At 41.0% G+C, this 24,412-nt stretch overlaps 4 protein-coding genes across 11 annotated transcripts in view; 1 reads left to right on the top strand and 3 right to left on the bottom strand.

Annotated features, from left to right (window-relative positions):
• rhobtb3 (Rho related BTB domain containing 3) overlaps positions 1–3,069 on the bottom strand; it is a 28,793-nt gene extending 25,724 nt beyond the window's left edge. For 2 of the 4 annotated variants that reach the window (XR_013909295.1, XM_026168556.2), the window contains exons 1-3: positions 2,312–2,449; positions 1,694–1,925; positions 671–863 (exon numbers count right to left, since the gene is read on the bottom strand). Coding sequence is in view for 3 of the 4 variants with exons in the window: in XM_026168556.2 (XP_026024341.1) it covers positions 671–863; positions 1,694–1,925; positions 2,312–2,313 (427 nt within the window). In the remaining variant the exon portion in view is untranslated. Of the gene's footprint in view, positions 1–670; positions 864–1,693; positions 1,926–2,311; positions 2,450–2,948 lie in introns of those variants that run through there. The other 2 variants (XM_026168557.2, XM_080301955.1) reach the window with 2 other exon arrangements.
• A 1,674-nt stretch (positions 3,070–4,743) lies between these two features.
• Positions 4,744–7,269, bottom strand: rfesd (Rieske (Fe-S) domain containing). 4 transcript variants are annotated; one of them, XM_080301958.1, is made up of 4 exons: positions 7,119–7,269; positions 6,115–6,288; positions 5,878–5,912; positions 4,744–5,340 (listed from the first exon to the last, which is right to left on the bottom strand). In XM_080301958.1, exons 2-4 carry the CDS (start codon positions 6,269–6,271, stop codon positions 5,050–5,052), a joined length of 483 nt encoding a protein of 160 aa, XP_080158084.1. In that variant the 5' UTR covers positions 6,272–6,288; positions 7,119–7,269; the 3' UTR covers positions 4,744–5,049. The 4 variants fall into 4 exon arrangements, with proteins under 4 accessions (XP_080158084.1, XP_026024338.1, XP_080158085.1 ...); XM_026168553.2 differs by having other exon boundaries at positions 4,744–5,337; XM_080301959.1 differs by having other exon boundaries at positions 6,115–6,285; positions 7,119–7,248.
• Positions 7,270–7,836: 567 nt separating this feature from the next.
• nudt2 (nudix (nucleoside diphosphate linked moiety X)-type motif 2) lies at positions 7,837–10,621 on the top strand. The gene is made up of 3 exons (XM_026168555.2): positions 7,837–7,941; positions 9,692–9,834; positions 9,928–10,621. Exons 2-3 carry the CDS (start codon positions 9,708–9,710, stop codon positions 10,248–10,250), a joined length of 450 nt encoding a protein of 149 aa, XP_026024340.1. The 5' UTR covers positions 7,837–7,941; positions 9,692–9,707; the 3' UTR covers positions 10,251–10,621.
• A 5,325-nt stretch (positions 10,622–15,946) lies between these two features.
• On the bottom strand, positions 15,947–23,023 carry ube2r2 (ubiquitin-conjugating enzyme E2R 2). 2 transcript variants are annotated; one of them, XM_026168551.2, is made up of 6 exons: positions 22,401–23,023; positions 21,820–22,012; positions 18,502–18,588; positions 18,277–18,374; positions 17,352–17,486; positions 15,947–17,242 (listed from the first exon to the last, which is right to left on the bottom strand). In XM_026168551.2, the coding sequence occupies exons 2-6, from the start codon at positions 21,994–21,996 to the stop codon at positions 16,957–16,959; spliced, it is 783 nt and encodes a 260-aa protein (XP_026024336.1). In that variant the 5' UTR covers positions 21,997–22,012; positions 22,401–23,023; the 3' UTR covers positions 15,947–16,956. The 2 variants fall into 2 exon arrangements, with proteins under 2 accessions (XP_026024336.1, XP_026024337.1); XM_026168552.2 differs by having other exon boundaries at positions 16,775–17,242; positions 21,820–22,009; positions 22,401–23,017.
• Between the last annotated feature and the right edge of the window lie 1,389 nt (positions 23,024–24,412).

Raw genomic sequence — 24,412 nt, 5'->3', positions numbered from 1 at the left:
ATCACGCTGCTGCAGTGCTCTGACAGGATTTCAAAGTATGTTGAGCACACGTGCTAAAAATATAACCTGGTACATTTGATGGGCTTGTTTACAGGATTTAATTTTAACAGGGTGTGGGTCACTCACTGAGATGCCAACACATGTGTGTTATGTTAATGCTTATTTTGTTAAGCAGCCTCCAGTAAGGCTGTAAATGTGTGCTCTATCCTGCTGAAGGCACATACTTCTGTTCTGGTGCACTTTCTTTTTTTGCACCACGACAATGAACTCTTGTCTACAAGCAAGGCTTCTTTTTTTTGGAACAGAAAAGCCCCAAAGTTGTACTGTACACTGTACTTCTTTGGAGTGTTTCCTGTGGGGAAGCATGTGAGCTGACAGCCTGAAGGCAGCCAAGAGGAGAGTTAATCATGAGCATCCTCCTCATTGCTGTGTGGACATGCTAGAGGATACAAGACTCACTGAGTGATCTCAGCAAGAAGAGCATAATGCTGTCCCGAAACCAAAACCAACAGCTTAGGTAACAGTCAGCTGACCTGAAATTGCCAGGATATCCAGTACAGTGACAGCTCATATGCAGCAACGATAAACAGTTGGAGGGTTGGCAAGCCATGTTGGCTAAACTAAACTAGGTCCTGCTCCAACAAAAACACAGAACAAAAGGCATCCTCACCATTCAGCCGCGCTCCCACAGCAACGAGGATGACGGGCACGCCCCAGTGCCTCAGGAGTGGGCGGAGTCTCGGAGCATAGCCATTCCTGACCTGCTGGAAGGCCAGCTTGTCAGTGACTGAATATTTAATAACTAAAATGTCCGCCTGCTCAAGAACTTTCCGAACACTGGCCCAGTCGCTGTCCAGCAAGTCCTAGAAAGGCAAGGAAAGGATGACATTTGTAAATAGATGGAGGGCTGAGACCCAAGCAAAGACATACACAGAGATGTATCTACACCCCTGTCTTCACCACACCTCATATAAACCTAACGCTTCCTCTCATGTAAGTACAAATTCATCAGTGTAACTGGGTTTTTTAACTTTACCCCCTAGAGATCTTTATGAGGCTAGCTACTCTAAACCAACTTAATTCAACCCATTAGGAAGGAAAAACACTTCAGAAAGCTTTGAGCATTTTGAATTAAAAATAAAAGGCAGAGACGCAGAATTAGACAAACAGACTTCCACCAGCAACACCCCTGACGGGGTTAGACAGGCCTATAATAGGATGCATACAAAACCCTAACAGTGCATATGCTATTAAGAACAAAAGTTCTTTCATCAGGTTTTTTCTGCAATGCATGTTAAAATAGCGTCCTAAGAATAGAGACGTTTTTATAAAGCCTGCAATCAGCGCTGCAAGGCAAGGGCTGCTGGAAGTTGAAATGTTGTAGAAGGCTGTATCTTCTGAGAAACAGAAGCAGACTGAAAAGTAAACAGCATATACATTAAGTAACTCACATTTTCTCACAGTACTCTGGAAATGCCTTTGATTTGGCATAAAATTTGCAGATTGTTATTTTAAACAAATAAACTATCAAGAGGATGTAAATGTAGAGGAAAAGAGCCATAATAGCACTTGAAGATCAGACTTACAGTGCACAAATACATGCACAAGCCAAAGTCATAATGTAACAGCTGACTCATGCAGGTGTCTCTGCTTCTCTCAGTCTGCTCACTCAAACACACCACCTGTCTCTTACCCAGCTGGGACAATCCCGAACCACTACCGTGACATCTCCAAAGACACGTGAGGTGTACTCCATGAAAGCCGGGTTGTGCATACTGCTCTCTAGGTCGCACGGTCCCACCATGGCTCCCTGACCCAAGTAGCTCCACAGCAACCCCCCCTGCAGCTGCCCCTGCCCCAACATCTCATCTCCTGGACCGACTCCTCCGGGGCACTCGCTGCCCAGCGCCACGATGTGGATGGACCTGCAAGCCAGACAACTCGTGGTTGAAAGTGGACTGAAGGCATCACACAGGTGCCTTCAGTCCACACAGGTAGATGATGGTGATGATCAAAGAGCACCGAGGGAGCGGAGGCTCCTCTCTTTGCACTGGACCTTATTATTCATGTCTCTCACGGAGACAGTGCATCACGGCTATGTCACTGAAAATCACTGAAGAGAAGCTCGCCCAGGCCTTCATTATCACACCTGAGTGGGTATTATGTTAGAATAATTCAGACGGACAAATTATTCCCGCTATCTTTGTGTGTTTTCCAAGCAGTGATATACTGAAAAAAATCAATAAGGCATGCAACCAGGAGCCCCATCTCTTCATAAGCCTTAATGAGTTGCAGCTCCAGAGGAACTTACATTGTGGTCACCGCGGTTTCGTTCCGCTGCTTTATGCTATGGAGCCCGTTTCCCTCTCACGGTGCCTTTCCACGCCAGTCTGCAGTCAAGGCTCGCTTTTTCCGCAATGAGCCGCGGCTCGGCTCCGTCGGTAATCCCTCTCATCGGTGGCTGGCCCCCCGGGAGCCCGGCTGTAGGGGGAGTTTCGCAGTCACGGGCATTTCCCCGTCTCGTTATTCATTCATAAAAGCGGAGTTCGACACCGTCCCGAACCGACCGCAGAGGCGCACCGGACAGCCCAGCCGGCGGAGGAGGAGCAGCAGAGTGTGTAAACAGCAGCGCCCATGGACAGACAGCCAGTGCGCTAACAGGCGAACAAGTTGTCAGTCGGTAGGAAACAATTAACTACGGAGAGGGAGGGTAGCTTCGCGCCTCGGTGTCCAGACTGTATAGATGACGTCGGTGGATGAAACAAAGTGTCGCTAGCAAAATAACAACTGGGAAGGAAGAGAGAGAGAGGGAGAGAGAGAGAGAGAGGAGGGCTGACTGAACCGTGAGCGGCCGCGTCTGACTCAGCAGCACGCACGCGCGGACATACACGCGCCAACACACGCGCACAAACGAACACCCTCACCCGTTTTTGTTTACTCGGACTTACACCTTGTTGCCTCACCGCAGCTTTGCCCCTCTGCACGGCTCGTGTGTGCGCCTGCCACCATTCCGCTGCCCCACACTGTCACCGCACTCCTCCACAGGCGTTCACACAAAAGTTAATTACCTCGAGCTGCAAGCACGGGGCTCAGTGTTAATGACAGGGATGACAATAATGACCACCAAAGTGAGCACGCGACCGGCTATTTGCTGACACTGCGACGACATTTAAAATGCTTAAACCAGCTTTTTTTCGGGAGGTGTTTTGTTGTTGTGGGAGAGGTAGGTAAAAGGTAATAATAAGATCTGGCTGGCCCTCTTGGAAAAGCTCCAGGGCATCCACTGAGAATTGAGGGGAAGAATAGCCTGACCCTTAAAGGCTTAATCAGAGCCTCATGGGTCATTCGCAGCCATTATGAATAATGCATAACATAAAACCAGGGCTTGAGTTTGAATGCCCTTCTACACTGAAAATCTGTGTTGCTTACATGCTCTCCTTCTGGCAGATGCACTGGCCCTGCTAAGCACTTTCCCCACAGTCTGCTCTTTATCTTGACGAACAGCCCACCGCTTGACCTATTGCAAATGACCACCTGCAGACAATGGCCACTGCCTTCTGTCAAGACTCCCAACTTGATTATGTAATTAAACTGCCCCCTTATTCCATGTAAACCATGGGTCTTTCTTGACTGTATCTGAAGAGTCACACAGTACTGAGTTTGCTATAAGCCAGCTAGAGAACAGCATCATTCATGCACAGAGGGGCTCTATACCCCACAGCATTTGTGCTCTCAACCAATGTCACTATTGTACAATTCTGGTACAGAAACAGAGAAATAATCTGAATGTGACAGGCTGCCTTGACCCGTCATATCAAATGGTTAAGAAATGCTACAGCCTCATTCTTTTGCACTGCATGTGAAGTATAGGAAAGCCATGCATTAAGTCACATTAATTCTACTGACATGTGATGAAATAGATAATAATAACACTAACTGTATGTATTTTCCCTGCTTTGTGAAATTGTTAATCCATCCGTCCATCCATCTTCTTTTGCTTATCCAGCTAATGCCTGCAGTTGAGCTACAGCAGGGGTGTCAAACTCAAATACACAGTGGGCCAAAATTCAAAACTGGAACAAAGTCGCGGGCTAACATTAATATTTATTGAAAAAAAATCTTCCTCTAGATATAAGAATGAATCTTTTCTTATGGACTCAAACAAGGTTTGCTGAAAAACTGAATATGGAACAAGCAAAGCTTAATACTAAACAATATATATATTAGCTGTATAATACCAGTAAGCCAGCTCTAATAGTAATTTGGTATGGCTTCGCGGGCCAAATGTAATTAGGCTGCGGGCCAAATTTGGCCCGCGGGCCAGAGTTTGACACCTATGCAATACTGGATACAAATAAAAGTATCCCCAACAAAAACCATACATTTTATACAAAATATGCAGGGCCCCCTCAGAGGCCGCAGAGCCAGACAAATGCGTGCTGTATCTGCAACCCTCCAAGACTTTTTGGATTATCTAATTTCTCAGCAAACAGGTTTTCGTTTTTTGCAGTTACTGGGGGAAAAAATATGTGACAATAATCCCAAATACGTAAATCTATGCAGCCTCTGAGATCATATACTTGCGTTCTAAAGCCATTTGAAGCAATACAGAGACTTGGATACTGCAAAACCACTCCACTCTAGGATCTCATCAGTGCTACTGATTCCTTCCCTGTATGCATACTACACAAAGAGTATTGGATGTCACTGTCCTATATGAGATGGATGACACAGAAATCCAAATTCATCCTTAGAAATGTTTATTTAGAGATGGAGATGATGCTATTGACAAACAGACATCAGTGTTAAATGGCAATGCTTTACCAGTGTTTGAAATAAACCATCACCCAAACAAACGTGTAAATACAGTCAAAAATGACCAAAAGCAAGAGCCACTTTAGAGCTATCTATCCAACTGAGTGCTAATAAATTGACCACAGAGTGCATGTCATCACTAACAACCTTGCCATACAGTCATCATGCAATTATTTAGAGGAGATCAAAGCAGACAAAAAGAAAACACTTGGGTGCAATCTTCATCCATTACTGTCAAGATGTTTCCTTCTCAGACGCCTCAGCTTTGGCTCGTTCTATCTTGCCTTTTTCTCCTTGGTAGTAATCTGATTCGATCCAATTTGGGTTATCGGAGAGCTTGACGTAGATCTCCCCATTGTTCTCTGTGACTGTGTGCGTTCTCTGCTTCACACCCTTGGAGTACCATCTGGGCACAGGTGGCTTTTCCTTGGGGTTGTTGCCTTTGTATAAGCACTCCCCTTTGGCTAGAGTGAGCTTGTACTTATGCTTCGGACAAATTATGCACAGCTTGCCGTTAATTTCCTGCTTGTAGACAAAAGGCAGATAAATGACCTTGTGTGTATGTCATTTTAGGTTTCTTTGCACTATAAAATAATAATACAATATCCTCACAGCCTTAGCCCAGCATTTGCCTTTAGTCATTATTGTGCAGATACAAGAATATGTTAAATCAGGAATGAGATAATAACTTAAGACAAGGCAAAGAAAGTTTATTTATATATCACCCTTAAATGCTATAGTCATTCAAGGTGGTTTAAAGGGGGAGGGAAAAAAGAAATAATAACTATAATAATACAGATACCAGATTACTTAAAAGCAGTAGTGATTAATAACATTTCTTAAAAACAGCCAAAGTTAGAGAAGATCAGTTGAGAAGGTTGAGATGAGGCACTATTTGTTCAAGGCTTTTGTAGTGAATGGCAGTAAATTCAGATATGAAAACTGTGTTAAGTATTCATGTGTTTAGTTAAATTACTGCTTGAGTGATTGTAGAAGATATTTGCTCTGATATTTTGGAATGTTGTCTTGATCTAACCCTCGTAATTTAAACCTGAAACTCACCTCAATGTCGCCGTTGTTCAGCATTCCTCCAGCATCTGCCGAAATGACGGGGTATCAGTGTATCACAAAATAAACAAACATACTAACAGTTTGCTAAAAAGGACACACTTTCCAGATGACATGTGCTAAAATGTTCAATAATTTATTAAATAATGAAGCCCAGTGTTAAAGGTCCCAGTGTATTTCCTCTCTCTGCAGTGACCACTATGAGTTTTTCACTAGAAAAATTGCACTTACGGTAACAGTAAGAATCCATAGCATAGAAGACTCCCTGGTGGTAGATAATCAGTATATCCCGATCTTCTATTGATCTGAAAGACCGCTTTGCTTCAATAAGTTCATCCTTCTTGCCCACGAAATGGAGGCCTCTTGCTGACTGCTCGTTCTCCTCCATGTGGCTGCCAAATGCTGCTTTGAGGTCAAGAAGGTCATATCATCAGTTCTCAAGGTTGTGTGTATTTGTCCCTCCATCATTCTCATATGTGGCCCAAAGTGACTATGGTGTATTTTAGGGTAAAAACTTAACTGAATCCACACACGTAAAAAAGGTGTGGGCTTTGGATTCGTCACTGGGATTATTGTGTTGGCACCTCACCTCACAGTTGTCAGCTTAAATTAAGTCCAGAACAACTCAAGAACACTCATGTAAGAACATTTCTTGGCACTGATCAGCTCTGCTCCAAACACACCAAGGCCCTGAGCTTTAAGCCCTATTATCTGTCTCATGATTATTTGGTATCCATCGTAGTATAGAAAATAAAGCTGCTGTGCTAAACACAAGAGAACAGTGATTTCGCTAAATGACCTACATGAATTGGCACAAACTGAATGGGAAATACAAAAACAAAAAAACTGACAGAGATTCAGCTGTCATCATTCAACACAAGAATGGGTTATCCAAAGATCAGAGTGCTACATCATCTCCACGTCTGATCTCCTTGTAGGCAGCATATACCAAAAATATCTGAATGTGAGGATGATTCATGTTCATGTATAGTGGAGTGGAATAATGAGCCCTACGCACAGGATGAGTAAGCACAGTAGTAGTAGCAGCGAAAGTCACATGCCCTGAAGCCTGTGGCCAAAGCACAGCCAGCTGAAATGAGCAAGCAGGAAATATAATGAAATATCAGGAAGAAGAAGTCTTCAAGTGATCCTTTAAGGACTTTCAGTACCTCTGCGCCCCTCTCTCTGGTGGTTTTGCTTCAAAAATAACTCATTTTACTTTTGCATCGCCTTACCTTGAAAGTCAGCCGCTGTATCGCCTCTGTCAAGCTGAACAAGTGTACAGCTGACAGCCCAGGGTTGTGTGGGAAAAGTGGGGGCTCGTGTCTTTTATCTTCAGACACAAGCTGTCTGTTGGTTGGTCCTACACTGGATACATTACTTATCAGTTTCTCTCAGGCACATCAGCTACAAAGATTGTAAAGAAATGCGTTGGTTTAAGCCTTCACTGGGAGAGATTTCTATCATTTTCTTAAAAAAAAACTAGTTATTTAAATCACATATAAGTACATTTAATTTTTTTTATTTTAGTCCAATGCATTTAACTGCTTTGGGATTCACCTCAAAATTAACATAATTCAAGATGAATTATCATAAGTAAAACGAGCTGTACCGGTGGTGGAAAGTAGCTTTATAAAATTAGGAGATAAATTATTTTTTTTTAATCAAAACTGGCTTTTATACTAGTGTTTTGATTCTACAGCTGACGTTATTGGTAAGAGATTTTTTTTTTCATGTGAAAGAAACATATAATGATATATTTTACATATATGCATTATGCACAATACATTATTATAGACTTAATAACCGGTTTGCATAGTGACATTATATTATAGAGACAACAGAATATATGCTAACAGGAATAATTTAGTGATGTAATGCTATATTAACATACGTTATATAAGCCAATAATAGAATACTTTTTATATTTATTGATTGGTTTAGACTTGATTTGATAATTTTTGTTCTACAAACCGGAACTATCTGTGTCATTCTTTGCAGAGTGCCCGGAGTATTTTCTCGGCGCTCCGCTCTCTCTTCCTTGTCAAATCATTCACTGTAAGTAGTTTGCGCTGATTTCTTGAAAATAATTGACTTATAATGGCCTCGTGCAGTGTGTGAGCATGAGGTGAAGATCAGCAGTGCGTCCGGTGGAGCAGAAACATCCACCATAAAAGCGGCGGTTGAAGCTCATATTAGGCTTCACATCCGATTTGAAAGCTAGCTAACCGTGTGCTGTAAATACTAACACATTTCTTTCCGTCAGTAAATATTTAATCGTCGCGACTGTGTTTTACAAAATAAATCCATAGAATCTGGTATAGAATTAGTCTTTAACTGTCGCTTGATTTTAAAATAAATATATAAAAGAATTAGTCTTCCCGCAAAGCTACATTTCAAAACCTGCACTGAGCTGGTTTAGAGTGTTTATAACTATTTTCACAGGACTTAGTACCACATGTACAATAATAAATGTACCCATCATTAATCTTTGCCGTAACTAACTAACAAAAAGCGATATACACAATTTGCTAGTACTGGATTGAACCCCCTTTGGTTTTCAGGACTGCCTTAATTCTTCTATGGGTTATGGTACATATTGATATGACAGCATGTCAATATAATGTTAATCTCCTGTTCCAGCATATCCCAAAGGAGCTTTTTTGGCCATTCAAATACAGGGAATAGCCTGGCTTAAAACTTGTCGTGCTCAAGAAACCAGTTTGAGATCATTTGAAGTTTGTGATATGGCACAATATCCTCCTGGAAGCAGCCATCAAGAGATGGGTACACAGTGGTCTTAAAAGGAATGACATGCAGGCTGTGAAGTTAAAATTGGTACCAAGAGGCCAAAGTGTGGCAAGATAATAATTCCCACACCATTACACCATCACCACCAGCCTGATGTATGGTTGGATCCATGCTTTCATCTTATTTACATAAAATTCTGACCCTACCATTCAAATGTTGCAGTAGAAATCGACACTCATCAGACCTGGCAACATTTTTACGACCATCTTCTATTGTTCAAGTTTGGTGAGACCGTGTAAATTGTTGTTTCAGTTTCTTGTTCCTGCTTCAAGGTTTGACATGCTGTGGATTAAGAAATGCTCCTCTGCATACATTGGTTGTAATGAACAGGTATTTGAGTCCCTCCTGTCAGCTCAAAGCAGTCTGGCCATTCCTCTGAACTCTGGCATCAGCATAGTATAGTCAAGCAGTGAACTGCCACTCACAGCGTATTTTCTGTGTTTCAGGCCATTCTCTGTGAACCGTAGAGATGGCCTTGTGGCAAAATCTCAGTAGATCAGCAGTTTCTGAAATACTTAAACCATCCCAACTGGAACCAACAGCCATGAAAAGCCACTTAAATCACCTATTCTGACACGTACTTTGAACTTCACTAAGTCGTCTTGACCTTAAAGTTGTGGCCACGTGATTGGCTTATTAAATATTTGGATTAATACAGTTGAGCAAGTGTACTTAACAAAGTGGCCTGTGAGTATATGTACATTTGTCTATGTTAATATTTGTGGGCATGTGCACCTTATCTGTAAAATACACATTTATGTAACAAATGCAAAACATGATGCATAAACAACAAAAAATGACTAGCACTGGACTTTTATTAAGGCACTGTTGAAAGAAATGTTATATTTTAGTTGAGTGCAGGATGCATGAGTTTGTGGTTTGACACTTTAAATTTGTTCTATATCTGCAGTTATAAAATGTTGTCATCATCCAATAAAGTCCTTAGTTTTCTGGAAAGCAAACACACAATAACAGAGGAATTGTGTTTGTGTATAAGTTGCTTTAACAGGAAGATGGTACTCCGAGCTTGTGGCTTTATCATATTTCGCCGTCTAGTCGGCCGCATCCCTCCTCCAGGCAACATCGAGTATCTCCTTCTGCAGACATCTTATGGGGAACACCACTGGACGCCACCGAAAGGTGTGTTTAAGAAACACTAGATTGATTTTTTCTTCATTACAGAAAATTACACGTTAATGAGTCTTTTTTCCCCCCTAATAAATTCACCATAAGGTCATGTGGACCCAGGTGAGGATGACCTCACCACAGCACTGAGAGAGACCAAGGAGGAGGCGGGGCTTGGGGCAGAGCACCTGAAAGTGATAAAAGGCTTTGTTCAGGAGTTGCACTATGAGGTGCGTGGCAAACCCAAAGAGGTGCTGTACTGGTTGGCTGAGCTGAAGGACCCGGGGACTGCTGTGACTTTGTCTGATGAGCACCAGGATTACCGCTGGGCCCAGCTAGAGGAAGCCTGCACTCTGGCCCGGTACAAAGACCTGCAGGACACACTGAGAGCAGCACACAGACACCTAGAGGCATGTCAGGACAAACAATGATGTGTCACAGAGGAGAAGATCATAAATGGGAAGTAACTTCCTGCTGGTATGTGGGATCGTACCATTTTCTGGAAGAGCATCTGTTTTGAAAGCACTGCTCCTAATTCCTTTAACTGAATGAGTCTGACTTTCCCTGCCTTGTCTTTCTTTAAATACTTTCCAGAACCTTATGTAAGAGAAAGACTCCCTTAAGTCACAAAAAATCAGAGAGAAAATAAAATCAACAGTTGAATGCTAGGATTAAATGCACAAATGATGCGTTTATGATTGTAAATAAGCTGTATTGCAGGTTTGTGCATTACAGCTGGGTTTTTTTTGGTCATTTTTTTTCGGTCTGTCTCCAGTTTGAATTAAATTTAGACCAACACGAAGGTTTTCTCCTACCTTTGATACTTACTCAGCTTTACATCATTTCTGAATGGATTGTTTTGTTTTTTCTCTTTTTTAAACATGCATTACAAAGATGCAAGGGGATACTGGGCTAATAATAGAACAGTCAAGTGAAACACTAATGATAAAAATAAACTGTAAACAGCAGATGCTGCCACATGGTGGGGACAAACATTTTTTTTTCCTAAAGCTGCACATTTGATATCAAAAGCTGCAACAGATAACTAACATCATCATTGTCACGAGGAAAAGTTCTACATTAAATATAACAGTTAAAAAAACAACATCTTTGGATCTAAATACATTTATTTGCTCAGAAGCAAATGGTGAGAATAAACATCATCCTTTTCTTGGGTACTGCTGCTCTTTTATATAAGTACAGTTAGACAGTCTGCTCTGGATTTCACGATAGAGGACTATGCCTTTGCTTGAAAGGATAAAATGAGAGTTTTTGAGGAAAAAAAATGTGTGCCTTCAACTCAAGAAGCAGAATGGGAGCGCTTATGGTTTTAATTACCTGTCATCTGTCATTATGAAGACACAAATGGGCAACGGCAGTGATCATGTAAGTGGAGGTCACTGAAACACCGATACATCTACCTTAATATACTAGAAAATATAATATTTACAAAAAGGTAAGTCAGTAATAATTTTTTTATGTCTGTCAAGAGATTACAAGCTCTTCCAACAAATATTAAAAGCCGACTAATGGATTTGAAATTACCCTCACGAGTAAACATTAACAGTGAAGTATGCTACTTTTTTAGCTTCTTTTTATGCTATGGTGCTTCCTAATATCATCTCGCACAGTAATCCAGAACCCCCCTCTGCAGCCACGCCTTGGATCTCTTCAGTGGCAAAACCACCAACTCACCCGAGGCATGTAGTCTTTCCAGCGTGTCCTGGATCTTCCCCGAGGTATCTTCCTGGTGTTCTATGACAAAAACACCTCACTACAAGGTGCCCTGGAGACATCCTCGTCAGAACACCGAATCACCTCAGTGAGCTGTTTTTGATAAAGAAAAGTAGCAGCTCTACTTCCAAATGACTCCTCACTCGATCTCTACGGCTGAGCCCAAACACACTTCAGATGAAACTCACATCTACTGCTTGTTTCTGTGATCTTATTCTTTTGGTCACTAGCAGGAGCTCATGGCTGTAGATAGATAGACTGGTAAATTGACAGCTTCACTTTCCAGTATAAGACCCTCATCACTACCAACACCGCAAAACCGTATTTATCTTCCACTCCACTCCTCACTCGTGAAGGAGAGCCAAGATAATTCAATTCCTTCAACAGCTCCAGGTGCAGATGCTCTTGGGAAGAGTGTTACTACTGGCAATATGAGCCATGCTTTTGTGATGGTTGTACAGGGACTGAATATGACAATGAGCCAGGTGCACCATTCTCCCTAAGCACCCGGACACTCCAAAGGACGCAGTTATATGCCCTCTCCAAGTACACTCTAACAGAGGGACCCACCGCCTCAGTACACTGGCAAGACCTTTCCAGGTGAGCTGAAAAGTGTGATTCCCATGTAAATGTACCACACACAGTTACAAGAATAGTTACAGGAATCCCCGTATCACCGCCCCAGTCTGCTAATCCAGAGTCACTGCTCCAGACTTCCATAAAGACTATGCAGAAGAGATTTAACCAACAAAGCCGCAAAACATCATGAACCTTGAGGAAGTCAGGGTGAATTCCAGCCACCCAGTGGCACAGTCATCCAGCAGTTGTTTTAGTATCTTTGTCACCTTAGCCATAGTGATGGCCCTCACCAGCTTTGTCTCTAGACTTACTTCTTTACACATATAAATTGGGAAAACCCAGGGACTGAACGGGTGATATAAGAAAGATATCGAGTTTAAAATCCTTGAAGATTTTTTAATCCATATCCTTGGGTACAAAGTCTGGAATGAGCAGGCTCGACTGCAGGCATACTTGTGATTCGTAGAGTTTCTAAAACTAGAATAAGAGGCCAAGTCTTCAACTCTCAGGCTCCTCTCCTGTGGAACCAGCTCCCAGTTTGGATTCAGGAGACACAGAGTAGAGACACCCTCTGTACTTTTAAGATGAGGCTTAAAACTTCCCTTTTCAATAACGTTTGTAGAGGACTGGGTCAAATGATCTGAACTATCCCTTAGTAATGCTGCTTTAGCCTCAGACTAATGGGAGAGTTCTCATCATGAGAAGGGGACCTCTCCCCTACTCCCTCTTTTTAGTTAACTTTTATCCACTTTCTCAGTTTGTTTAGTCCTTGTTTTTGACTTTGGTCTCTCACTATTCCCCCCCCCCCCCATTTCACCTCATACACAAACAGTCAAAGCAGATGTCTGCCCCTCACTGCGCCTGGTTCTGCTGGAGATCTCATCCTGTGAAAGGGGAGTTTTTCTTCCCCACTTTTGCCAAGTGCTGCTCATAGAGAATTGTGTTTGGGTTTTCTCTCTCTAAAAGTGGAGGATCTTTACGTTACTATGAAAATCCCTTGAGATATCTATTATTGTAAACGAAGAAGGGAAAGAGAAATCCTACAGTAACACATCTTGCTAAAAACTATACCCTTGTGACTGTGGGTACACCACAAACCTTATTGTAAATGTATGTTGGAACTACATGTAACTAATGAGAATGAAATCCATTTTTACCAATCTGATTATTATACATTGATGTCAAGCACAAAGGCAAAAATCCTGTAGAGCTCAACACTGGTGAAAATCCTTTCAATAGGCTTTGATGACATACTGTTTTATTTCTTATGATTTTCAAACTGAACCACCATTACTATCCATTTGCATATCACTCCTAATTTTAGTCAAAAATCAAACTTGCTGTGTTGTCCATTTTTCATGACATGTGGGCTTAGCAGCAACAGATATCTGAGCCATATTGCAAACAACCCAACAACGTCATGTTCTTTTCTTTCTTTTTTTTAACAATATAAACTGAGTGACATTTGCATCCTCACAAACAAAATGATGGGAAAAAATGAAATAAGATGAAACCGACAAGGACAGCATAAACATCATTAGGTGTGGACAGACTGTGGTACCATTGTGGACAGCTCAATCAGCAGAGTGTGGGACCATGCGAATGTCTCAGGATGACCTCACTGTGTCCACCCACACTTTAGAAAATACACGCTTGTGATTCACACTCACACACAGAGAATAAACAAAGTAAATGATTTCATTCAGTTTTCTATGCAACTGTGTGTGGAATAACATGTTAAAATTATGGATTGCGACTCATTTTATTTAATCTTTTCTCTTTTTTTTTGTTTCTTCATCTTTAGCATTAATAGTCCGCGGCCTTCTTAGCATTTCTCCACCTCCCCTCAGGATAAAAAGAAGGCATATGTTTTATTTAAGAAGTGGAGAGTTCTAATACTGAAGCTGATTAAATTCATCATCAAATTGCTACCAAAAGGGCTACACTAGATCTATTTATTTCTCTAATGTGAATTCAGATTTCTAAATTTTGGGTGAAAGGCAAAAACCTGGCTTTAAAGCATTCGTGACATTTTAGGAAATGCAATTATTTGTTTTTTGTGCTGAGACTGAGACTAGAAGATTGATATAACAGTTCATTTTTACATTTCTTAAAGACGTTTTGTTAAATAAACAAAAGTAATAATTAATAACCTTTGATTACAATCCAAAATTTAGACGTTCTCATATCAATCTTCAGCATCAGAAAGCATGCATTTCCCAAAATGTTCAGCTCTCTCTTTAGCAGACACACGTGAGATTTGTACTTTCCATTGTTTACTACTGAGCTTACTTCTTTCTACGTGGTGATGGGCAAAAATGGTGATCACAACAAGAAGAAGTCCAGAATCTCAATCATATTTCCACCTCCTCTCGTGGCTTGGTATCAAATCCATTCAGTCTTTTAGGAGTGAATTTTGTTTGTCGCCGTTCTCAACAGAATCCAGTCTTTGCAAACCTCCAAAGCACAAGGCCAGGAGACAATACTTCACTCCTTTGGCTTCACATTAAAATCCAAAAAGGTATGTCTCTAAGAGTCTACTCACTCTGCATTAAATCCATTACATGCATCCATTCGTCCATAGTCTTTAAAATGAATGAATGTGGGGCTGGACTTGTTTTCCTTGGCATAAAATCCATCCATTGGAGTCACAACCCCAGTGCTCCACTGTGTTCAATGAGCAACAGGTTCTTAAAACATAGCTCAAAATGCATGGTTTACTCGATGCGGCACAATGATGCTGTTCAGTGTGTTCAAAAGCTTAATACTCAAAATGTGTGTGTTTTTTTTTCTTTTTTCTTAAATCAGTCAAATCCTCAGATGATTCACGCCTCCAGAAACAGCACTTGAACAAAGTGCCTACAAACTGAATGGTTCATCAACTGGACTACTGAAACAAAGGAAAACCCTGACATCATAGTCAATATGAATAGTAAATGTAAATATACACACACGGGGATAACAGGCAATCAGTGTCGTATTCATTCAAATGCAAATGTGTATCTAAGCTGCATGTTGATCTTTGTCCCTGTCGATAAACAAGACTCTGGATGTGGTGTAGCACAGTAACAACATCCAGTTTTCACTAAGTTGCATTGAAGCATCAATTGGGAGTCACAGGGCACAAAAAAAGAGAAGATTTTCACATCTATCGCAACGTAATGCGAGCATTGCATTGGGGAGAAAGAGATGCATTTTGATTTTCTTTACCCTACCGAAAACAGAATGACTTAACGGACGCCAGTCTGCACTAACAATAACATTCAGTGATGTGTAAATGCTTGAAGAGGGATCGGAAACTTTCAGAGCAATCTTAGCCCTCTAATGAGACCAAGTGAGATATAAAGAAAAGGAGGCGGAGGTGAGGAGCAGGTGTGTCTTAAGATTCTCTTTGCTTTTTCTCTCTCAGTGAAAGTCTGAGGCCCTGAGGTTTACGAGGCAGAGAGAGGTGCGGGAGGCGATACGAGAACACTCCCCCCCCCCCCCACACACCCTTAATGAAATAACGCTGCTTTGCCGGAAAATGAGGGTACTACTGAAGGTGTATCCAAGAAGGTGGAACGCCAGAGCCTGCGTTTGCACGTTCAGGTTGATTGCATCAAAGTCGAACAGGCTAGCGTTTGGGACAGAGATATTCTGCTGGGGGGGGGGGGCAGAATGAACGACTGTGACGTGACGAGCCGGCCAACTCATCGACTGGTTAATGAGCCAAAGGGGTAAGTGTCCATTAACCAGCCTGTGTGAGCCTTCTGAGAAAATACAAGTGAAGAATGTGTCGGTCAAATAAACACATAAAAACAGCAACAAGGACAGACACAGTGGATAGATCCAACTTTTCTTCCAACCCAAAACCAAACAATCCGTCATGGGGCTGGCCAGTGACAGCGGAGTTCAAGAGACCACCACAAGGACTATTTGTTTTCATCATTTATCAAAGCTAAGACAATTTGCTTACTTACTTATTCAAAATCAAAGAGTTCTTTTAGCTTTAGGAGATGTGCAGCAGGAAATATTGATATACTGGAAGATTTTGTTTTACCGTGTATCTAGTAGGATTCAAATATATGTGTACACCTACTACACCGTAATATTTATTATGTCATTGCTGCTGTTGGCTAAACTGATTTTCCTAAAACCAAGGTGTGACTTCAACAACTTACTCTTTCTAAAACAAAATGACTGGTTTAGCAAGACAACACTGAAATTTAATGGCTGAAGGCTAAACTTAACCACAACCAAATAACTTAAAGTAAGGTAATATGAGCAACTGTCTAAATGAGATTGTAATACAGCGAGGCATAATCTACTTTGTGACTTGGATGCGATTGAACACATGCTAACAATAAAGAAACACTCTAATGTTCAAGTCTGCAGAAGCACGCCATCTTTGTGGTTTATGGTAATGAGGAAAAGGCCAGACCCTCAAACTCTTCCATGGCACATTTTAAAAATGTGAAACATGTTTTCAAATCAATAAACACCTTCAGGACACTCTCAAACAGTGCTGGAGTAATAAAACGTTCGTTGCCACACAGAGTGCGAGCTGTAATTAAGGCAAACGGTGGAAACGTCAAATTCTGCTTTCAGCGAGAACACTACCTACAACGTTTTGCTGAAAAGTTACGTAACAGCATCAAAGGAATTGCATTTGACCCAACGCTTGTATTAGTTTAATAAATGATGAAAGATTTTTTTTTTTTTGGCAGTAGACTTTTGACCCCATTGTATGTGCAAATATACATGTGCACACATACACACACATACACACACAGAAAAAAGAAGAAGGGTGGTGGAGTTGGCAGGAAGAAGTTATCATCCAGATCATCACGAGTCTTCGTTGCCAGAGTCGTCCTGGTTGTCGTAACATCTGGTGGACGTCCCGCAGTCCTCCACGGCGCCGATTCCCCCGGCTTCACCTACAGACTCCATCTCGCTCTCGTCCTCCTCCTCGTCCTCCTCTTCCATGTCGTCGTCGTAGAGGTCGTCATAGAGAAGGTCTGAACTGCGGTCCTGAGAAGGAACCCGGGTTTGGATGCAGTACTCGGCCAGCGTGGTGGGCACTTTGACGCCGTCGCGCTCCGCCTCTGCTGCTGTTGACATCACTTGCTTCCTGTGAGCAAACGTGGAGGAGGTGTATTATTATTTTTTTTCTCCATGTTGCATAAAATACATTTCTTCAAAGTAACTACACACACTGGTAAGAGTGTGTTCATTTGTACCTGATAATCTCTGCATACTCCTTGTCCTTGCCTTTGCTGTCCCTCCATTTGCGAAACATAACTGAGGCATCCACATTGGCTGGGGAGAAGGTGTTTGGCTCGTTGAGCAGAGAGATCACACTAAGCAGGATGGTCCTGATTACCAGCACGTACACACACATGCCACACACACACACACAGAGAGTCGAAATGAGGACACTGTAATATCAGATGTCGTCGTCATATGAAAGAAAACCTCTACACGAGCTTTTTGAAACCTCAGAAGCTGTATCCCAGCTCGGAGAGAGGTGTTACCTCACCTCTTTCCCCTCGTGGCTCAATTACATTCTACACCCAATCTGCTCAAGTTTTCAAACACAGACTCGGCACTTTAATGCAACTCTGTGTTTCTTGCTGATATGCTAAATTTAGAAGAAATTCAGAAACCTACCCTACAGTGGTGTCTACCGCTACAGATAGAATACAGAACAAAGAAATGGTAGAAGATAATTATATCCAATTCTTAATTTCATTTATGAAAATTAAATAAGACCTAGATCCAATTTTTGTGCCACAAAAAATGTCTAATTTAGCCAAAAGGAAACTGAACCACAGCTAGCTGTTCCTAGCAGCAGCATTTTTAGACTCGATCTGCTAGTTTTTGGCAGAAATCAGAAACTGAGGGGTCTAGTGGGTTCATGCCTGTCTAACTCGTCCCCGCCGCTGAATTCTTCATGTTCAAACATGCAGTATTAAAACAACTGTAAACTGACATCACTTGAGGTAGTATGTCAGGCTTCACACAGCTCCCACCGGTGTTACAGTATGCTCTAAACAATTCTTTTCATGCTTGTACATGCAAGACACCCCCAAGACTTATCAACAGGCCTAAAGGTGTAAAATTAGTGAAGGTGAACTTGGACCAGAAGGTTTGCTGAGAAATTACCTGACATTCTGGGTGGGGTTCCACCTTTCAGAGGGCAGCTCCCCACTCTGAGGATCGTCAACAGGGGGGTGTAAGATCGAGATGCACACATCTCCATTCTGAAGACATAAAGGAACATTTGTCAGGAAAACACAAACGCGGCAGCGTCTTTAAACAAATCCATTTTAAAAAGGAAATAAATGCCAAACTGCAAACACGAAAGCATTAAGATCCTTCAGGACAAACCTCATAGATGTTGGGGTGCCACATCTTGGTGAGGAAGCGAAAGGTTGGTGGGGAGTATGGGTAGTCAACTGGGAACTTGATGTGAGCCTGAAAGAACAAACAGAAGTCTGACTTCAGTTACTTGTAACTAAGCTTCAGCCATTTAAGATTACTGGGGTCTTAACTTCAAGGAGAAAGCATCTGGAATGTGAAAAAACCCCACTATCCAATTAAACTGCACATGTGTGTATTTTTATTTGTGCAATAATAAATTATAATTATCAATGTTCACCAAAAAGTAGGACAAAGGAAACAAAAAGCTACATTAAGTAGATGTTGACAGTAGATTTAAGTTGCTATGGGGACAATTCATACACACATATAAAGTAAATAAAAAAATATATTTAAAAAATTATGGCCCACTCTTTGCATCGTTGCCTAAGTTCATTTGCGACGGCATTGCAACACCTCGATCCTTTTCTTTTTCATCCATTGTGGTACAGATTTGTTGCTGTGCTTGGGATCACTGTCCCATTGTCAGGCAGAAGGCCTCGCATTTAACTCTAGAACATGTTTGTATACAGAGAAGCTCACAGCCAACTCCATGTCTGCAAGGTGCCCAGCTGCTCAGGTTCTGTGGCTGTAAAGCCAGCTCAAATCACCACTACTCCACCACCGTTCTTTATAGTTGGTATCACATGTCTGCCTTTCTGCAGACATGGTGCTGTTCATTATGGCCACACGTGTCAACTTGGTCTCATCTATTAACTGACTTTTTTATTTTTATTTGAATTTTATTTTTTATTTTATTTGTATTCTTTCACTTATTGTTGCATGTGTGTTGTTACTGCCTGTGTTTGAGTAATTTCTGTAACTGTGAGACATCTGCTGCTGCCTATCTTGGCCAGGTCTCCCTTGAAAAAGAGCTTTTTAATCTCAATGGGATCTTCCTGGTTAAATAAAGGTTAATAAATAAAATATTCAGAGGACATTGACCTATGATGCAGCTTTCCAAACTTCCAATTTCTTTTTAGAAAGAAGAGGCTTTCGCCTGACGACCCTTCCAAAAAAAGACATACTTGTTCAGTATTATTCTAATTGTGCTGTCATGAACATTAACATTTAACATGTTAACCGAAGTCTGTAGAATCTGAGATGTAGTTCTTGGGTTTCATGTTTGAGCATTACACAGTCTGACCTGGGGTGAATTTGCTGGGCTGATCTGCAAACTGCAAAGAAATCTTGCTTTTATAGAGATGGCCACACTTTCCGATGATCAGTTAATAAAAAGCATTTCATCAGTAGCACCTGACTGCTATTAATTCCTATGAAAGCAGTACTATTGTACTCAGGTGCTACCGGACTCTTGTGAAAACATGTAAAATATTGATATTCTATGGAGCAATACATATGAAAGGTCTTGCTTATTTAAGCAGGTCAAACGCCAAAGTTATGTTGTTGTAACGCCACAGCCTAACTTTTAGAAGGGTGTTAAACTGGCATTTGGGGCATTATGAAAAAAATATACAAAGTTTAGCAGCTGAAACCCTTTAAGTTCCTGTTTTTATTTACATTTTAAAGAGCATCCTAACTTCTTTTTGGACACGGGGTTTCAGTCAGCCACAAAGTTGCTTCCTTTACCGTCATATTTTAAACCACATCACATCAGAGAAATAGTTACACATCCAGCCGTACCAACAATTAGACTGTGAATCACCCTATATTGTCATCGGTTCCTAATTAATTTCACTGTGACACAACATCAGGTGCTTCTGGCTCTTTCTTTCCAAAGTATTATCAGAGAAAAAGGATGGCAGGCTTGGGTGTGTGTAGCTCCGCCCTAACTCTCACTGAACTGCTTGCCCGTCTGATAGGACTATCATTACTCCACAGCTAGTTACTAAATTACTGCAACTGTGTGACATTAAACACGTAGACGTCATGACACACTGGCATGAGTTCCACTGCTTAGTATCAGTCGCTGAAGCAACATTTCTTTTTAAATGTGCAAACACAAGTTAACAGATTGGTGTCAAAGTAACAGTAAAGTCTAACATGTAGTTGCCTTCATGGGCATCTTTCTCTTTTTATCACTTTGAGCTCGTCTGGATTTCTGGGTTTTATTTATTTTTCTGTCTGCATCACATAGTCTATCCTAAAATTACTTTTGTATACCTTAAAGTGAGGGCAATCAACACAACACAGAGAATTCTGGGGAATGATTGAAAGCTGTTGCTTGACTTTAAATCCAAACACCTTTCACTTTACTCTCAGTATAATTACAGGGGACACTGAAGATATCCCAAAATATCTCATCCCTGTACAAAAGCATGATTGTGTATGGTGTAGGCTGCAGGAACCAGGCAGTAAAAACAAAGTTACACTGAAACACCTGAATTGTACTACAATTCACTTTCACCAGTTTTTCATTAAATGAAGGTCAGCTGCACCACCCACCAGTCGGGCATTTACAAGACTAAACAAGTAATTTATTAATGTCATTAGGCACTGGCTGCCAAAGTATTCAACAAACGAGTAGTATACATGTCCCTTAAAAAAAAGGGAAGTCCACATTTCCTGTTTGCTAGCTATCACATAGACTGGAAAACCAGCCCAGAGTTCACTCTTACTTGTGGCATCTAATCCTGACATTTGTTAGTGCTGATGTTCCTCAAATTTTTGTGGCTAAAGACATGCCAGTTAAAAGAGTATACTACAGCAATACCTGCTCTGTCTTATCCTTCCATTCCCACTAGGCTACAGCATCATCTGCGTAGCACCAAGCTGAAAGCAGGTGCTCTTTATGCTACATTTTCTAAATGTTTCACCGAATATGCAACATATTCAAAGAAAAAAATATAATGAATCTAATCATGTCCCTTCTCTCTCTGTACTCAGGTGCCATTTATATCAGTCTCGTAGCTAAAAATAGCAAGCACAACCATCTTACAGTGAGGTGGGTGAGGGCTGGGTGAGGGCTGGCCGAGGAGAAGGACAGGACAGAACGACTGAAAATGAATAAAATATAATATAAAGCCTAAAAATTCCTCGCCCATTAGAGGCAAACCACGTTTCAATTACAGCTTCAAGAAGTGAAAAAGATCTAGTTTGAAAGTTTGAGTTTGTACAGATTTTAGTAGGAGGCTAAACTACAAAGCTGTGTTAAGAATTGTAGCATGCCCTGACATATATTATATTACAAAGAAATTCTAGCCGATAATATATTTGGTCCCTAAACATATTTATTGTATGTGTTTGTTCGCTAATGAATAGCTTCATATGAACTCTTTAAGTAAGCATGACTTCACATAATATGTGTACTGGAAGTGATTGTCCCACCTTGAAGTAGCCTCCCTCATACAGGGTATTCGGGGGACCAAAGATGGCCACTTCCCAGTTGTAGAGGTCAGACTCCTCCACCAGAGTGATGCGGAAGCCTTCCACTGGCTGCTCCTGCAGAGACTTCAGCTCCATCATGAGGGCCTTCTGGGAACTAGGGGTTGACTGGTGGGCCATGTTCTTTTCCACACTTCTTGACAACAGTTAGCCGCACAGATCAGTGAGAGGAAGCAGGAATTGTGGAGTGGACAGAAATATTACGAGTTTAATGACACTGTCAGGACTCTACTCACTTTTCATGCATTTTTAATATCATGACCAGTTTGACTCAGAAAACAGCTGCAGTGTCTTAGCTTTGCTTTCATTAACAGGAGTCTTTCTAACAAAAACGATAGGAAAAGCAAAACGCTGTGAAATTAAACCCTACATGTAAAAAAACAACAACAAAAAAACCAGGCACACACAAAAACAGCTCATAAACATTCAGGATTTGTGGCCTGCAAAGCCTGATTATGTCAGTGGTTTGGCTCGCAGGCCCATTATAGTGGGGGAAAAAAGCAAAGTTAACAGAAAGTGTTTACCTCTGTCTCCTTGCACTGTGTTCGCTTCCTTATAGCTGAGCCCTGCAGGATAAACTCATTGGCTGTCCATGCTAACCTGGCTGTGCCTTGACAAAGAGACAGTGACAATAGCAGTGGCTTTTTTCCCCTGCTAAAGCCTATGGCTGCTCCTCGTGTTGTGTTTCCGAAATTCTTTGTGTGCCAGTGTTGACAGTTGACATGGAGCAAATATCAGTGTAAGTCACGGTCTCCTGCGGATCATTCTTGGCTTTAAAACAGGACTCTGGCTCTCCCTGCCATCTCTCCGTGCTGCTGGTTCGGTTCGGACAGGCGCCCAGCTGATCTCTGCTTGTTTATGTTTGTTTATCTGCTCACTGGCAGTCTCAACTTCTCCACACGTCAGCTAAACCCCTACCGAGCAACTTCGTTCAAATAGAGCAGATTTTCTGCTCTTTGTCGTCTCTCCGGCACAGTTACAGTGTAAAAGACTGAAAATTTCGAGCCCGCGGTCGCTAAAAGGACAGTAAGTGAGAGGTTTATACTCGCGAATTACAGTGGATTTAATCGATTTTTATTTTCCTCCCATCTATGCTTCCGGCTATCATTGCGCGTGTCTGCAGAACGTAAAGCGCGTATCTGAACGTGACGTGCGCGCACTCGATGTTATTTTACATGTTCGTTCGCGTGACATTTTTATGTTTTAGATTCCAAAAATACATATTTGTAAAACATATTTTAATAATATGTTATTATTTTTTATGTAAGTTGGTTACATTATTTGTCTAAGCTCCCTCGCTCTCTTTCTTAATACTAAATATCTGCAGCGTGAAGTCCTCACACATACATACGGGCATTAATATTAGATCTCAGACATTATTGACATTATTGTAATTTTCATTAAACCTACGTCTACTTCCTGTCCTTAACTATATCCCCATATATTATTACTTATAAGAATGTCATATAAAGTATTTGGTTAGTTGGGGTGTATATATTGACGAGATCACAATTAGTGTTTTTTTTTTCAATCAGTTTCCTTCACTGGCAATTCTCAGAGCATCTACAACACAGATGTCACTTACTGTACATTGTGGGCCATATGACTCTTACTTTGATCTCAAGTGAGAAGGAGCAGTGAAATCCCCCTTTCAATCAGTGCAAACAGGTTTAATTGTACATTTAATATCTGGAATATATCAATATAAGAAAAGAAGTGCAGTTTGAACAGTATATCTCAATTTTGTACATGATAAAAATAGTGCTGCTGTAGCAAACAAAACCAGTCAGCACGACACTTTGGACTTAAATTGTAAGACATAAATGTGTAAAATTACAGAATAAGTTCTGGTAGCTCATTGTTCAGACTGTGTTTTAATTCTTTTTTCTTTTTTATCATGGACCCACTGCAAATACTACTACTACTACTACTACTACTAATAATAATAATAATAATAATAATAATAGTAATAATAATAACAAAAGTAAAATTATATTATTTAAAAAAAAAAGGATATTTCTATATTAGATGATATTGGAAAAAACATCTAATATCTTTTAAAAGCTTATCTATTACTTGATTTTCATTGGCATAGTAGGAATGACCATGGTGGAGGTCTTCATCGGTAGGAAAAATAATAAAACGCTGGGTGGGTGCTATGATGTTACTGATAGTGAACTTTATTTTATTCATAAGGTTAGTTAGTAGAGTTACCAACCGTCCTGTAATAAACAGAATGTCCCGTATTGAGAGAAAATATTAGGCGTTTCTTATTGAGCTGAAAAGGAACGCAGTTTGTCCTGTACTTCAGCTAGAATGGAAAAAGACACAAAGCTGGAGTTATTCTGTCATTACGCTGCACAGCTGCCTCTTCTTCGCTCATTCTCTCCCCTCCCTCTCCTGTTGCTACTTCAATCATGAAACTGATCAATGATCAGCTGATCGGCTTTTCTGTCACAAGTCCCGTCTCTCTTGTTTGTTTATCTCCCACTTTGTGCCAATAAGAAGAAACCAGCGGATGTCGCGCTAAACAACA

The sequence above is a fragment of the Astatotilapia calliptera genome, chromosome 5, assembly GCF_964374335.1.
Source record: "Astatotilapia calliptera chromosome 5, fAstCal68.1, whole genome shotgun sequence".
Lineage (NCBI taxonomy): Eukaryota > Metazoa > Chordata > Actinopteri > Cichliformes > Cichlidae > Astatotilapia > Astatotilapia calliptera.
The sequence above is the reverse complement of the archived record's forward strand: the minus strand, read 5'-3'. Positions and strand labels throughout refer to the sequence as shown.